The sequence below is a fragment of the Megalobrama amblycephala genome, linkage group LG2 (assembly GCF_018812025.1).
Source record: "Megalobrama amblycephala isolate DHTTF-2021 linkage group LG2, ASM1881202v1, whole genome shotgun sequence".
NCBI classification, from domain to species: domain Eukaryota; kingdom Metazoa; phylum Chordata; class Actinopteri; order Cypriniformes; family Xenocyprididae; genus Megalobrama; species Megalobrama amblycephala.
In genome coordinates this window covers 39,543,409-39,559,255 of record NC_063045.1, presented here as the reverse complement: position 1 = coordinate 39,559,255, position 15,847 = coordinate 39,543,409, and the positions used below count along the sequence as shown (strand labels likewise).

The 15,847-nt window shown below is 41.2% G+C and overlaps 1 protein-coding gene across 1 annotated transcript; it reads right to left on the bottom strand.

The window, feature by feature from the left end:
• Positions 1-5,759: 5,759 nt before the first annotated feature.
• LOC125258385 lies at positions 5,760-9,365 on the bottom strand. Its single transcript, XM_048175302.1, has 2 exons — positions 8,674-9,365; positions 5,760-5,815 (listed from the first exon to the last, which is right to left on the bottom strand). Exon 1 carries the CDS (start codon positions 9,363-9,365, stop codon positions 8,733-8,735), a length of 633 nt encoding a protein of 210 aa, XP_048031259.1. The 3' UTR covers positions 5,760-5,815; positions 8,674-8,732.
• Between the last annotated feature and the right edge of the window lie 6,482 nt (positions 9,366-15,847).

Sequence of the window (15,847 nt, the reverse complement as noted above, 5' to 3'; positions counted from 1 at the left end):
ATAAGCACGGTAGGGGAAACATAATGCTGCGTAATCCTACTGAATGCAATGTATGGAGTATGGAGGATGTCTTTGGAGAGCAAATGTGTATTTTCCAACACAATAATGATCCCAAAGACACCACAAATGCAAGAAAGTTGCACGCAATAGGCTAAGTGTTCATGCTCAGCATTCTGAAGTCGTCAAGTGGCCTCTACAGTCCCCTGACCTTAAAGCCATCAAAAACATTTTGAAAATTATAAACCTGAATTTTGATAAGTGATACAGGTTTAGTGAAGCTCAACTTTGGGAAGAACTATATACATGCTCAAAGTTTAATGAGTCAATGCCCAGGAGAATGGCTGCTGTATTTAAAAAACAAGGGAGAACCAACAAAATATTAATAACTGATTACATTGTAGATTACATGTATGCTTCCTGTGAGCTTTTTGTTTTGCTGTACCTTTTTTACACAATACAATAAAACCAATATTTATTTATATGCTGTTTGCCTTTCTTGCCAACTAATGTAGTCATTTTAATACCTTAACCAAGTTTAGTGTATTCTTCTTCCCAATATAACATACTCGTCATATTTTGATTGTTTAATAGAACATGTAATGTCATTAAAAGGAAATATTGTGCAAATATTACCCTCCAGACAAAAATTTTGGCCACTACTGTATGTGAAAGAGTTATTTTATAAAAAAAAAAAAAAAAAAAAAATTGGATGAAAAAAATTGTTTAGAATTGATTTCCATCCACAGCACGCACAATTGAAATCATACTGAATTTACAAGTAACATGGTCCGAATCCACATGGCATGTTTCTCAAGATGACCATATGTTGCCTTTCAAATTCACTGCACATTTTATAGAGCTTGACATTTGCAGTACTATGAAATCATATCTTTGTCATCTCCATCCTGCAGTTCAATTACGAGAGCCAAATTCTTGGCTAAAATGACTCCTTGAACGCTCGCAAACCCGAATGTTTGCAATATCTCATTCAGCGGTCAGTTACTTGTTATTCCCTTTGTATTTTGAAAAGTCCAAGGGCTGTGAATGTTCAGATAAAAGTTTTTTCTAGTGAATAGAAAACACAAAAAGGTTTCCAACAAGTTTGAAGGAGTGGTTTTGAAGGCAAAAAATAAATAAAAACTGTACGTAAACAAAACGGCTGCCTGAATTTCCATTGTTCAGTGCTGAATAAAATTGTGAAAGAATGTGTGCATACCCCACAAGGATACGTTCAAATCCCAGAGCCTTGTGTTTGTGTCTATCATGAATGGCAGAACTCACACAGTCAGTTTATGTGTCTGTATTTCAATTCCATTTTATTCTCATGAATGCTCCAACACCGCATGGTACATAAAGCCACCTGTGTCTTTGTATAAACCGAACCAGCACCTCAGTATAGAAAAGTCAGCAAGCACGCTGGGTAAATGACTAAATTACCGAAGCTGACAGCCCAATCCACTGCACTGTAAACACTGGGTTTTTGTGTGAGTGGCAAGGACAGGCAGAGATAAGCCAAGCCAACAATGAGGACGGCTGTTGTTGTTGCAGTTTCAGTGTTTGCTGTGACTGTAGGAGAGAAGATACAGAAATGTACTGCCAAATAAGCAGTGGAGAGCTGCCTGATCTGCTTCGCAAAGTTACTTTAACTTGACCTTGGTCAAAAAGTTGCTCTTACTGTATTTGTTTTTATGATTAGAGCAAATTTTATGAAGTTATAAAGGTGGTTTTGATCTACAAACCCGATTCCAAAAAAGTCGGGACACTGTACAAATTGTGAATAAAAAAGGAATGCAATAATTTACAAATCTCATAAACTTATATTTTATTCACAATAGAATATACAATGCCAGACCACATACTGCATCAATTACAACATCATGGCTGCGTAGAAGAAGGATCCGGGTACTGAAATGGAGAGCCTGCAGTCCAGATCTTTCACCCATAGAAAACATTTGGCGCATCATAAAGAGGAAGATGCAACAAAGAAGACCTAAGACAACTAGAAGCCTTGAGCAACTAGAAGCCTGTATTAGACAAGAATGGGACAACATTCCTATTCCTAAACTTGAGCATCTTGTCTCCTCAGTTCCCAGACGTTTGCAGACTGTTATAAAAAGAAAAGGGGAAGCCTCACAGTGGTAAACATGGCCTTGTCCCAACTTTTTTGAGATGTGTTGATGCCATGAAATTTAAAATCAACTTATTTTTCACTTAAAATGATACATTTTCTCAGTTTAAACATTTGATATGTCATCCATGTTGTATTCTGAATAAAATATTGAAATGTGAAACTTCCACATCATTGCATTCTGTTTTTATTCACAATTTGTACAGTGTCCCAACTTTTTTGGAATTGGGTTTGTAATTAGTAATGGTTGCTGAAGTATTACTACTACAGCTCATAAATTTCAGCATGTGACCCATCCTGCAATGTTTGGCCTACAAACTGTGTGGCTTGTTGAGAAGAAGTATAGATCATGAGGATGTTATATCATCTGGTGGGTAATAAAACAGCAAAATAAACTCCTATTGACTTGAATTGCAAGTCCTAGCAACCAACCAGAACACACTAACCACCAAATAACTTAATAAAAACCACTCAAAATACTTTAGCAACCACACGGCAATGCAAGAAAATAGAACTTTACTAGAAACCACCCAGAACAAATATCACACCCTCCAACTGCCATGTGCTGCTTGTACAATGACAACAAATGACAACTTGAAAGCACAACAACGGAACAATAGAAGACAATTCATATTGATGGTCTAAGAATATATATTTGTCTCTAGATGACATTTTTATATAACAACCACATTTTATATAGTTTTTTTTTTTTTTAACTATCTGCAAAATCAGATACTAGTGACACTTCAGATGATATTCAGTATCATAACAATCAAAGTGTCTCAACTGAAAAAAAAAAAAAAAAAACTGGATAAAAACGCCTCAGTGGACACACAGCCTAACAACTAGGCATTTCTATATCACTGCTCTATAAGCCACCTAGTACACATAAAGCAACCAAATATAACACCCTGGTAACCGCCCAGAATATCATAGCAATCTCAAAGCAACAATGTTAAAATGCATAGCAAATACCTAGCAATCATAAATGGAGAAAAAACCTTGGGAGAAACCAGACTTAGTCAGGGGGCCAGTTCTCCTCTGGCCAAACAAACAACATGGTGTGGTTTATTGAAGGCTGCATCACAAGGCAATAACCACACAGAAGTATCCTAAAATTCCCTCACAAAATCTTAACAGATAAGAACTGCCTTAGCAAACAAATATCATTCCCCTAGCAACAATATTAGAGTCTGCTAAAATTCCAATCAGAACTTCCTAACAACTTTCTGGGAAACTTGAATCATGGTGTCATCTTTCACACAGACAGCATCACTCAGAAAATATAGTCTTAATGACAACAATAAATGTGTAGTTGGAAAAGATCTGACCCACATTCCATTGTTGATTGATGAAAATGTTTATTTGCAGCTGTAACTGATTAGTAATTTATTGACAGCTGCAACTAACATTGATTAAACGTTCAGCATATGAAAGCAATATTTTTCAGTATGCATATTGATTGAGCGCATAAAAAAAAATGTGTTTTGACTGAATATTCTAAAAACCAAATGACAATAAACATTATTTTCAAGCAGTGATTCAGATTTGTCTTGGCATTTTGTGAGCGAGTGATCTCACGTCTGAAATCCTGCTCTGCCTCTGGCCGCATTACTGCCATATGCTTTTATGTTGTGCAAATCTCCATCTCTCAAAATTCATGTTTCCCTGGTGGTACGGTGGCTGTTTTCCAATCAGGTGTCTTCTTTAAATGCACACTGAGGGGAAGTATTTGTTGTATGGGAAAATGTGGAAGGGGAAGAAAGAGAGAAAGGAAAGAATAAAGAACATTTTGGAAGGTCTCAGACCTCTGTTCTGGCAAAAAGAGAAACATTATTCATGGAGACAGGAATATGGCCGGTGATTTCTACAAACTGAGACATGTCCATGCTCTAGGTGAAAGTGAGTGTGAATTGACTGTCCTAGAATTCAACAGGAAATAATAGAGGATGGGGAATGGGAGAGGAGGAACTGCATGCTTCAATGCAATTTTTCTTCAATGCAACATTGTTCACTGCTCACTCTGAAAACGTTTTATGTGTCAGGCGGGTGTCAATGCATTTCTGGATTCTTTCAGATATATAACACGTGCACACCGATTATTCCAGGACAGCACATGGAAATACTGCAATTCCTCCTTGACAGGAGCTTTGAGAACATCTTAAGCCCTAAGACCTTTACAGCAGGATTGTGGCAATCTTTTGTGTGCAATTTTCATGTCTCTCCTTTGCAAGATTTAATAAATTCTTTGGATTTACTCACAAGACTTAAAAAGGCACATTATTCCATCTATCCATTTTAAGAGATTTTCTGATCCTAAAATAAATAAATAAATAAATAAATAAATACACACTTTTTTTCTGTTTTAAAGTGATTTGTATAATGTAATAAAATGGGTTCAGCTTCTAACCCAGTGGTTTTCAGTTCATTGGTTAAATTGTATATTGATTGTACATCAAATGGTGATGCAATACAATTTTATGACAAATCAAATTAAATAAATAAATAAATTAGTCCCCAAATAAAGATTTGTATTTGCTTCTTCCTCATTCTAAATGAATGCAGCAAATTGGTAGCCCTACAAAAATGTCAAGCCAAACAGTTTATCGTCAGCAGAAATTCATAAAAGTAAGGGGCTATTTAATTACATGACACAGTTTTCAACTAAAAACGGAAAACTTTTTGCGTTTTGGCAATTCATTTTCACAACAGTGGTGTTTTGGAGGCCTGACTTTTGAAAATGGGATTCAAAGTGCAAGTTTTTGAAATATACCAATACCATTATTGTCTCTGTATAAACTACAAAAACATGAATTTGTGAAATGGTGACATCATGCACATGTGTTTTATGTGCTTAGTTCATAGGTGCGTAGTGTTTCTTTACAAAGTGACATTGCCAACTACTGGCCTGGCATGAATACAGCGTTTTTAGTCCTTTTTTAAATTCCAAGATAACGGGATCGTTTTGACAATGTTGTCGTCAGTAAGTGAAAAATGCAGAGGAAAAACTTTTCCATATTTAGTGCTTGTTATCATGTACACGTACCCTAATTTATAAAGGTAACTGTGAAATAAAGTTTAAAATAAGAGATTAAAGTCACATTAGCTATGTTTCTATCCACCAATTTTTATGCGTATTTTTTAATGTCGCATTAAAAAAAAAAAAAAAACGCTGGATGGAAACGTCAAGATGCGCATACATTTTAAAGATGTGCATCAAAAATGCGCACAATCAAAGTGGATAAACTTTTTCCGATAAGAAAACGTGTGAAAAAAGAGCCACAGTGGCTTCCCCGAACTTCCAATTTTATTACAAATATTTTGCATTAATTTCAAAGAAAGTGACGCTTTTGTACTCTTAAAAACATGGGACAGAAATGCCCTTTATTCACAAATGTTTAATGTGAGTGTAACACAGTTCACGTTCGTTTATGGGAAGGAAGAGGACAGGGACGGCGAACAACTGCTGACTGAGCTTTTATTAAAACGAATGTTCAACAGAAAGGCCATGCAGACGCACGATAACAGCAACACAAATAATCCACAAAGGGCTTCACTCCAGGTTCGGTAAACACAATCCACAAAGGGCTTCACTCCAAGTAGTTCGTTGGGTCTCAGTCAGCAGTTCCCCTCTCTCTCACACACTCCTGCTTCTCACGGCATCTTATCCTGTCTCCGCGCCAATCACTAGAACGAGAAACAGGTGTTCGTGATTTGCATCCAACCCACTCACTTACCAAGCGTCTCCCGCTATTCTCTCCGGTTACAGACCTCGCTGAACCACTCCCCCCTCGCCACATACCCCCACCGCCCGACTCAGGCCTTCACCTGGGTAAAGGCCTGCTGGCACAGCTCCGTCCACTGGACCGTATCTGGTGCATCCTTTTTAGTTAGATCAGTCAACGAGCTGGTGAGGGCCGAATAATTAGGTACAAACCTTCTATAATATCCCGCCAGCCCAAGGAACTGCCTAACCTCCTTTTTGGTCTTGGGGCGCGGACAGGTCGCAATCGCTGCGGTCTTGTCAATTTGGGACGCACCTGCCCATGCCCCAAGTGGAAGCCCAGATACCTTACCTCCACGCGCCCAATTGCACACTTCTTCGGGTTGGCCGTGAGCCCAGCTCCTCTCAGCGATCTCAGGACGGCCCTTAAATGCTGCATATGCCGCTGCCAGTCATTACTATAGATAATAATATCATCTAGATAGGCAGCCGCATATGCACCATGGGGCCGGAGAATTTTATCCATGAGTCACTGAAAGGTAGCCGGTGCCCCGAACAGCCCGAACGGAAGCGTAACGAATTGGTGTAATCCGAACGGCGTTGTGAAAGCGGACTTTTCTTTGGATAATGGCGACAAGGGGATCTGCCAATATCCTTTCGTTAAGTCCAGTGTCGAATAAAATCGAGCCGCACCTAGCCGGTCAAGCAATTCGTCCACCCGTGGCATTGGATACGCGTCGAATTTCGACACTGCATTCACCCTGCGATAGTCCACGCAGAAACGAACAGAGCCGTCTGTTTTGGGGACCAAAACTACCGGGCTCGCCCAGTTACTGCTGGACTCTTCTATTACTCCCATCTTAAGCATTGCCTCTAATTCGTCCTGAACTACCTTTTTTTGTGCTCAGGTAATCTATACGGCCGGCTGCGAATAACCACGCCCGGCTCCGTCTCGATATGGTGCTGAATGAGGTTGGTACGCCCCGGCATGGGAGAGAACACGTCTGCAAACTCTGCTTGCAGTTTAGACAAATCAGTGAGCTGGGAGGGCGAGAGGTGATCTCCTCCTGGGGTCAGAGCGAGGGATTGAGTTTTTACATTCGCCTCTGGCCCGAGATCATCCTCCCTGCTAATCACCGTTGCCAGCATCACTGATTCTGCCTCACTCCAGTTTTTAAGGAGATTGAGGTGATAAATTTGACGTGCCCCCCTCCTGTCAGACCGTACCACCTCATAACCGAGCTCGCCCACTTGCCGTGTAACCTCAAAGGGTCCTTGCCACTTTGCAAGTAATTTAGAACTTGAAGTAGGGAGCAATACAAGTACTTTCTCTCCCGGTGCAAATTTGCGTAGATTAGACCGTCTGTTATACAGCTGGCTCTGTTTGTGCTGGGCTTGTAACAAATTCTCCATTGACAGCCGCCCCAAAGTGTGGAGTTTTGTTCTCAAGTCCAGCACATACTGAATTTCGTTTTTGGCCTGAGATGGTCCGTCCTCCCAAGCTTCCCTCAGGACATCCAGCACCCCGCGGGGCTGGCGTCCAAAGAGAAGCTCGAAGGGGGAAAACCCCATGGAGGCTTGCGGGACCTCTCGCACTGCGAATAACAGAGGTTCCAACCACTTATCCCAATTTTTGGCGTCTTCCTGAACGAATTTACGAATCATGGATTTAAGCGTGCGATTAAAACATTCGACCAGCCCGTCCGTTTGTGGGTGAAAGACGCTGGTACGAATCGATTTAATGCCCAATAATTCGTACAATTCGCGTAACGTGCGTGACATAAACGCCGTGCCTTGGTCAGTGAGGATTTCTTTTGGAATCCCCACTCGGGAGATTAGGCGAAACAGTGCATCCGCAACACTCTTAGCGGAAATGTTGCGGAGAGCCACTGCTTCAGGATATCGCGTTGCATAATCAACAACGACCAATGCAAAGCGATGTCCCCGTGCTGATCGTTCCAATGGCCCGATAAGGTCCATACCATTTCTTTCGAAGGGGACCTGCATTAATGGGAGTGGGCGCAATGGCGCTTTTGGGGTGGCCAGTGGGTTTACCAACTGACATTCACGACAAGACGCGCACCACCTGCGTACATTCTCGTGAATGCCCGGCCAGAAAAATCGGGTCATGAGACGATTTAGTGTCGCTGCCTGTCCTAAATGCCCCGCCATCGGATTAGAATGAGCCGCGTGGAAAAGCATTTCCCTGCGGCTCTTTGGAACTAATAACTGGGTTGTATCCTCTTTTGTCTGAGTGTCTTGGGTCACTCGGTACAACCTATCTTTTATAACCGCAAAATACGGATAAGAAAGCGGACGCCCAGGCTGGAGAGGCTGACCATCAATCACACAGACCTTTTCAAACGCATGTTTTAGCGTCTCATCCTGAGACTGCTCCAGGGGAAAATCATCGCGTTCCGGAAGAATTAGTCTTCCGGCTTCACTCTGTTCCCCTGCAGCAGCGCTCCCCGGTCCCTGTTCAGTCTCTCCTACCTGCACTCGCGCTTGCTTACCCTCTCTTTTCCCAAGAGGCATCCGAGCATAAACATCCCAATAATTGACTGAACGCAGGCCAATTTGTTCCCAAAATTATCGGATGCCGGAGGTGCGGGTTAACTGCAACCTCCACACTATGCTTTTGTCCCCTGAATTTAATTATGACGGGCATTACAGGATATCTCACCACATCCCCGTGCACACACCGAACCCCAACCAAGCGGCCTGTATCCAATGCCCCAGATGAAATCAGGCTTTGATGGACAGAGGTTTGGTTACAGCCCGAGTCCACCAAAGCCTGATATGTACCCCCCTTGATACTCACGGGTATTTGGTACTCGCCAGCTTGACCAGGGGCAGCTTGTGGATGGTCGGGGACCTGGATCATCGTCCCAACTTCCATAACCGGACATTTATCCACAAAATGATCCGGGTCCCCACACCGCCAACAAGCCGGCCCAGACCTGCCCGCCGCTCCTGTGGCAGTGAGTGGGTTAAATGGCTGATGCGGAGAAAGGGGAGAAGCAGGAGTGGGGTCCGTCCCGGCAGCAGGGAGTCCCGCCCCCCTGGGTCCATAAAGCGGCGTCGGGGCCGTTCCGCCCCGGGGGCGAGGTGGGCCGGGCGGACGAGACCTGGGAAGAGGGACAGGTCTAGAGAGAGAGGGGGACAAAAGAGAGGGAGAGAGAGAGACAGCTGGAAGGGTTCGCCGCCCCCTTGGCACGCCACCATGTGGTCCTCCGCCAATTGGATGGCTGAGTCCAGCGACGTGGGGCGGTGGCACTGGACCCACTCGGCCGTCTTCTTTGGAAGCCGAGTGATGATCTGCTCCAGCACCACGCGATCGATGACCAGATCCACGTCGCTTCCCTCAGCCAGCAACCATTTGCGGCACGAGTCCCGGAGCTGTTGGGCCAACACGAAGGGCCGGCCGGACTCACCCAGGTCGAGGGAAGCGCTGACGATGTTGTTCCGGGGTCCGGCCGACCCGCTGGATGATGGCCCGCCGTAGGTCGTCATACACCAGGAGGTTCTGGACTGGCAGCTGCTGTGCTGCCACTTGCGACTCTCACGAGAGGAGCGGGACCAGCCTCATAGACCACTGATCCCGCGGCCATTCACTCGCTTCAGCGGATCTCTCAAAGAGCTCGAGGAAAACTTCTGGATTGTCCAGGGGGCCCATCTTGTTCAGGGGCAGGTGGACAGGCACAGCTGGCTGCCCGCTGGGCTCCCGAGAAACCTCCCGGTGAATCCAGCTCCGGAACGCCTCGCGGTCCTCCTGCTGGGTCTGGAGGATGGTTTGCCAGCACCGTTCCTGATCTTTGCGCAGATCCAGCAAGGCCTGGTGTTGTTCACGGTGCAGGACCGCGAGGGACGCGATGACGTCCGCAAATGGTGGGGAGGACGATGTTTGCATGGCGGCGTACTCCCGTCTTCCTTCCCGGGTTTTGGCACCAGTGTAACACAGTTCACGTTCGTTTATGGGAAGGAAGAGGACAGGGACGGCGAACAACTGCTGACTGAGCTTTTATTAAAACGAATGTTCAACAGAAAGGCCGTGCAGACGCACGATAACAGCAACACAAATAATCCACAAAGGGCTTCACTCCAGGTTCGGTAAACACAATCCACAAAGGGCTTCACTCCAAGTAGTTCGTTGGGTCTCAGTCAGCAGTTCCCCTCTCTCTCACACACTCCTGCTTCTCACGGCGTCTTATCCTGTCTCCGCGCCAATCACTAGAACGAGAAACAGGTGTTCGTGATTTGCATCCAACCCACTCACTTACCAAGCGTCTCCCGCTATTCTCTCCGGTTGCAGACCTCACTGAACCACTCCCCCCTCGCCACAGTGATATTCCAACTTTGCACACAAGTTAAATTCGCAACTTTGGATGGATAGCTACTGCGAGCTTTAAAGGTGAAGTTACTTAATTTAAAGTCACACTGTGGTGTATAAAAGCACAATTAGAGGATATAAAGTTACAAGAAAACTATATGGGCAATTCCAGCATTATGGACATGACTTTTGCAGTCAAAACTTGGAATATAAATTCTCAGAGAATGCATTTAATACCAACATACTGAACCGTCTGTTTATATTCATAATCCCTTCCTAAATGTGTCCAGACAAAATGTCAGTCTATACAATCGTTTTATATTTTAGATGAGGGAAATATACGTGACAAAAAAAAAAAAAAAAAAAAAAAATCACTAAGTTTTGGTGACAACATATTTTTTTTAGGAATTCTGTGAATTACACTGCGCAAACCAAAAGTAATACTGCCCACCGAATGAAGAAGGGTTGGCTCTCCACAGAGCATAAAATAATAACTTTATTTAATTTTTCATGTTCGCATTTATGAGGAAAAAACAATGTTTACGGACGTGACGGTTCTCCATTACAGACGTGACCGGTCGGAAAGTGGCACAGAAGACTGCTTTAAAACTTTTGCAGAGACCTCAAGCGGGCATTTAAACCACCAAATATTGAAATCTGGGATACCAGTAAGACTGCACAATTAATCAACTGTATACTAAACTTACAACGATACAACTTTATACTCTGTATTGCAAAAAGTTATGGATTAGACCTATTTCTCATGTTGACAAGCGTGTGTGTTGTTCAAGAATCAATTTAGAGACAATTTTCCTTCTAACAGAACTGCTTGCTAAAATACATTAACAAATAATAAAGTTTATCATATAGCAGTTTAAAATCGCAGATTTCTCCCATAGTCAGGTGAACTGATTGACACTATTGTCACTCACAATCATGTCAGTTTTATGTTTTGTGTCTAAATGATCCCGAGGGAAGTGTGCTAGTACGAGATTGTAATCTCGTAGAATATATACGCCAAAATGAGTTTTGGCGTGCTTATGGTACGCAGTTTTTCCGCGTGCATATGAGACGCACTTTATGGCGTACTATACGTACGAAACCCCCACTCCCCCACCCCCATCCTACCCAAGAGCGTATCATATACAGGGACGTGCACAGGGGGGTTGCTCAGGTTGCCCGGGCAACTGCCCATATGCCCTTCTCGACTCACGTTGCCCTTCCGAGGTGGGAAAATATAAATAAAAAAAATCGTACAATGGATGCAGAATTTCACATAGGCCTAGATTAAAAAAAAAAAAAAAAAAAATCGCAAAGCCTCATTCACTTCCATATTCGGGCACCCATCCAAAAGTGAAAGTCAGTAGGGGAAGGGCAAACTGACGTGGCTGCAGCGCTAAACGCGACCGGCACCTGAGCTGAGCCTGCATGAGGGTCCGTGTACGTTTTGATAGTTTGTTTTCCAATTTGAAATGAAATACGCAGAAACGAGAAAACGGTCGTTTCCCGTTTTTTCGTTTGTTAAAAAAAACGGAAAAACGAGATTTTGACTCGATTTTCGTTTTTTTCGGGTCACGGATAGAAAACAGAAACACGACTTCAAAACTCGTTTTCCACACGTGGGCGGTCATTACACGCCCCTTTCAGCCGATTGGTCAATCAAATCTGAGCCAGTGACGTTATCTTCAGTTCGTTCAACAAAATAACAGTCCTCTGTCGCTATATCAGTAGATGTCATAAATCGGCTTTCTTCTGTGCAACCTAACGCGTATTTCACAGAAATAGTTTGCACAGATAAAAAAAGTTTAAAAAAACTACAGTAAATTTAATTAAGTCTGTTTTTAAGCTGTCATTGTGTTTTTAAAATGTAAAATGTAAATGCCTCTACATCTGTTACCAAGCGCATGACATCCTTTGGGCTACTACCACCAATCAATAGACTATAATGATAGACTATTCTCTATTATAGATCAGTGGCTACTGCACTCATTTTTTTTCTTATTTTAATGTTTTGTTTATATTTTATACATTTAAATTCAATCATTTAGCAGACGCATTCCTTGCAGTAGACTATGCAGTCATATTAGAAAATAGGCTATCCACTAGGTGGCAACACCTAATAACGGTATCACCATCGGGGGGCTTTTTAGTTTTTCTTAGCTTATAAATGGCCATGCAGATTTTATCTCTTAAATTAAACACTTTTATGAACACAGTGAACATTATTATATGTCACAGCTTACTTGCTATCATCACTTTTTCTGTCTTTCCTTCGCTTTTGAATGAATTAGCTATAAATGGCCCTGAACATTTTACTTTCAATTTCGATTTAACGGCTATTGGCGATTCTGCGTCAATTGCTTTAGTGGACAACAGCAAAACAAAAACTCTCGTATATTAAACATAGAACTTTTATTATCTTTGTAATTATTTTATTATCTTTTATCATCTTTATAATTATTTTATTTTGTAAATATTCGTGGCTTAAACAGCGGGAAAATTTACTGTATGCAGTTCTGTGGATGTTTTGAAAAACTTAAACTAAACGAAAATTATTGTTGCCTTGTCAATATAATTTCTGTTTTTTCCCCTGACTTTCAACTGATGCGATCATCGTTTCATTATCCGACAAGATTATATTAAATTAGAATTAAACGAAATTTGATAAATGTCTGTGAATCATTAAAAAAATCCCAGGGGTTTAGTTTTAGCCTACATGAACAAATAGCAGAATAAACAACAGAACATGAGGATTCATCATCATCACGCACCTGCAGCGCTTCTGTGAACGAAAAAAATGATTAAATTATATAAAAGGAATAAATAGCATATGTCTATGCACGAAATTTATTTCACTTAAGTAATTAACATATTACCAAAATGAAAGGGGAAAAAATGCGACAATATGTGTCGGTTCATTTTTGAGAAGTTCACAGAAAGGAAACCGAGACAGCAGAAAATTTCTTTGTTTATTTTACGAGCAATGTTTTGTTTTTATTGTGAGTGTACAAAAATAATAGGCCTATTTAACCCTTCACAGATTCGAATGGTGTTACATTGACCATAAATGTCTGAGTATTTTAAGTTGTTTCCGCTTTTATAAGAAAATTCAAGTGAACGCGTCGGCGCCTCACGCACACACAACATCAGTTTTAGTAACTTGACATAACAGCCTGTTAACTGTCAAAATAACATACATTCAACCAAATATATAAAAAGTTATACTGCTCATTTTAAGTAGTCTGTGCAGGCTACAATAAAAGCGTTTAAATAATAAATATAGTTTAGCCTCCAAATCGTGAATATTGAAACATTTGGATTTGTGTCAAATTAGAGAGAACGCCGGTTTCTGTTTCAGTTCAGCTTTAAACTAATTCGTTTTGGCTTAACATTTATATATTATTTTTGTCATAACTAAAATAGCTATGTAGCTGTAATTTTGATCTTTAATGTTTGATCTTTAGATATTCCCTCAATCTTTTAACCAAAGGGTTATTAACATTAGCCTATATTCAGCAGGCAATGTTAGGCTATATAAAATAAATAAATAAATAGAGATGAGCTATTGTTCGTTTTTTAAAAATTCTTGATTTAATTTATTCAAAATAGAATAAAATAAAAACTGTAGTTTTTTTTTTTTTTTTTTTTTTTTTTTTAATCTGCGCTTTTCATCTGCTCCTTACGGTGGCCCAGTAGTGCACAACACAACGAAATTAAAAAAGCAAACATAAGTTCACAACACAACGGAAACAAGCCACAACACAACGAAATAAAGCCACAACACAACGGAATAAGCCACAACACAACGGAATTAAACCACAACACAACGGAATTAACCACAACACAACGGAATTAAACCACAACGGAATCAAGCCACAACACAACGGAATCAAGCCACAACACAACGGAATTAACAAGGAATTAAACCACAACACAACGGAATCAAGCCACAACACAACGGAATCAAGCCACAACACAACGGAATTAAACTACAACACAACGGAATAAGCCACAACACAACGGAATCAAGCCACAACACAACGGAATCAAGCACAACACAACGAAATAAAGCCACAACACAACGGAATTAAACCACAACACAACGGAATCAAGCCACAACACAACGGAAATGCTCCCGACCACTTGGGGGCTCTCAGAGCTAGGTAATATTACTATTCCTTGCCACTGTTCTATAAAGTCGACAGTTTTACAAAGATATCAATACCATGATTAGTTTTAAGTATGTAAGCATTGTATATCGACATGGTATATTAATTAAAAATCAACTACGTTCACAATAGCTTCATATTTATACTTGTGAATGATTTGACGCGATACCACGAATCATGATGAAGGGAACGTCTGCCAGTTCCACCAAGTGGTTAAAACGTATAATTTGTATTCATTAAAATTACTTTTAACATTTAAAAACAGACATGTTCAAATTCCAAAGGTTGTTAGTTCCTGTTGGTAATACTGACAAGCTTTGGAATTTGAATATGTCTGTTTTTAAATGTTAAAAGTAATTTTAATGAATACAAATTATACGTTTTAACCACTTAGTGGGATTGGCAGACGTTCCCTTCATCATGCGCCGTGGTAGCGCGTCAAATCATTCACAAGTATAGGCCTAAATATGAAGCTATTTTGCACGTAGGTGATATTGAATTAATATTTCATGTCGATATGCAGTGGTTACATACTGTTTAAACTAATCGTGGTATTGATATTACTGCCGACCCTATAGAACAGTGGCAAGGAAAACTAACTTTACCGAGCTCTGAGAGCCCCTAGTGGTCGGGAGCATTTCCGTTGTGTTGTGGCTTGATTCCGTTGTGTTGTGGCTTTATTCCGTTGTGTTGTGGCTCGCTTTCGTTGTGTTGTGGCTTTATTCCGTTGTGTGTGGCTCGATTCTGTTGTGTTGTGTCTCGATTTCGTTGTGTTGTGAACTTATGTTTGCTTTTTTAATTTCGTTGTGTTGTGCACTACTGGGCCACCGTAGCTCCTCTGTTTGGGTAGTGCAGTTTCACTATGCATTACAACAGTCTGTGTGCTGATTAGCATTTCTGAAATAAATATTCTGTGAAATACGCGTTAGGTTGCACAGAAGAAAGCCGATTTATGACATCTACTGATATAGCGGCAGAGGACTGTTATTTTGTTGAACGAACTGGAGACGACGTCACTGGCTCAGATTTGATTGACCATTCGGCTGAAAGGGGCGTGTATGACCGCCCACATGTGGAAAACGAGTTTTGAAGTCGTGTTTCTGTTTTCTATCCGTGACCCGAAAAAACGAAAATCGAGTCAAAATCTCGTTTTTCCGTTTTTTTTAACAAACGAAAAAATGGAAAACGACCGTTTTCTCGTTTCTGCGTATTTCATTTCAAATTGGAAAACAAACTATCAAAACGTACACGGACCCATGAGCGGCACTAGAAGGAGATTGTCGCGGTTGTCGGGTGAGACGACTTAACGTTGTCGGAAAGGTGAGTAAGGTTATAATCGTTAACGAAAACGAACGAAAAAACGAAAACTAGGTGGGAAAAAAACATTGTCATTAACTGAAATAAAAATAAAAACGAGGCATTACAAAAAAACGATAACTAACCAAAACTGTAATGTGTGTTTGGCAAAACTAACTAAAATAAAATAAAATTATAGA

Coding starts and splice junctions, on each gene's coding strand:
- LOC125258385 (XM_048175302.1), bottom strand. CDS start 9,365: ATGACGACCTACGGCGGGCCATCATCCAGCGGGTCGGCCGGACCCCGG.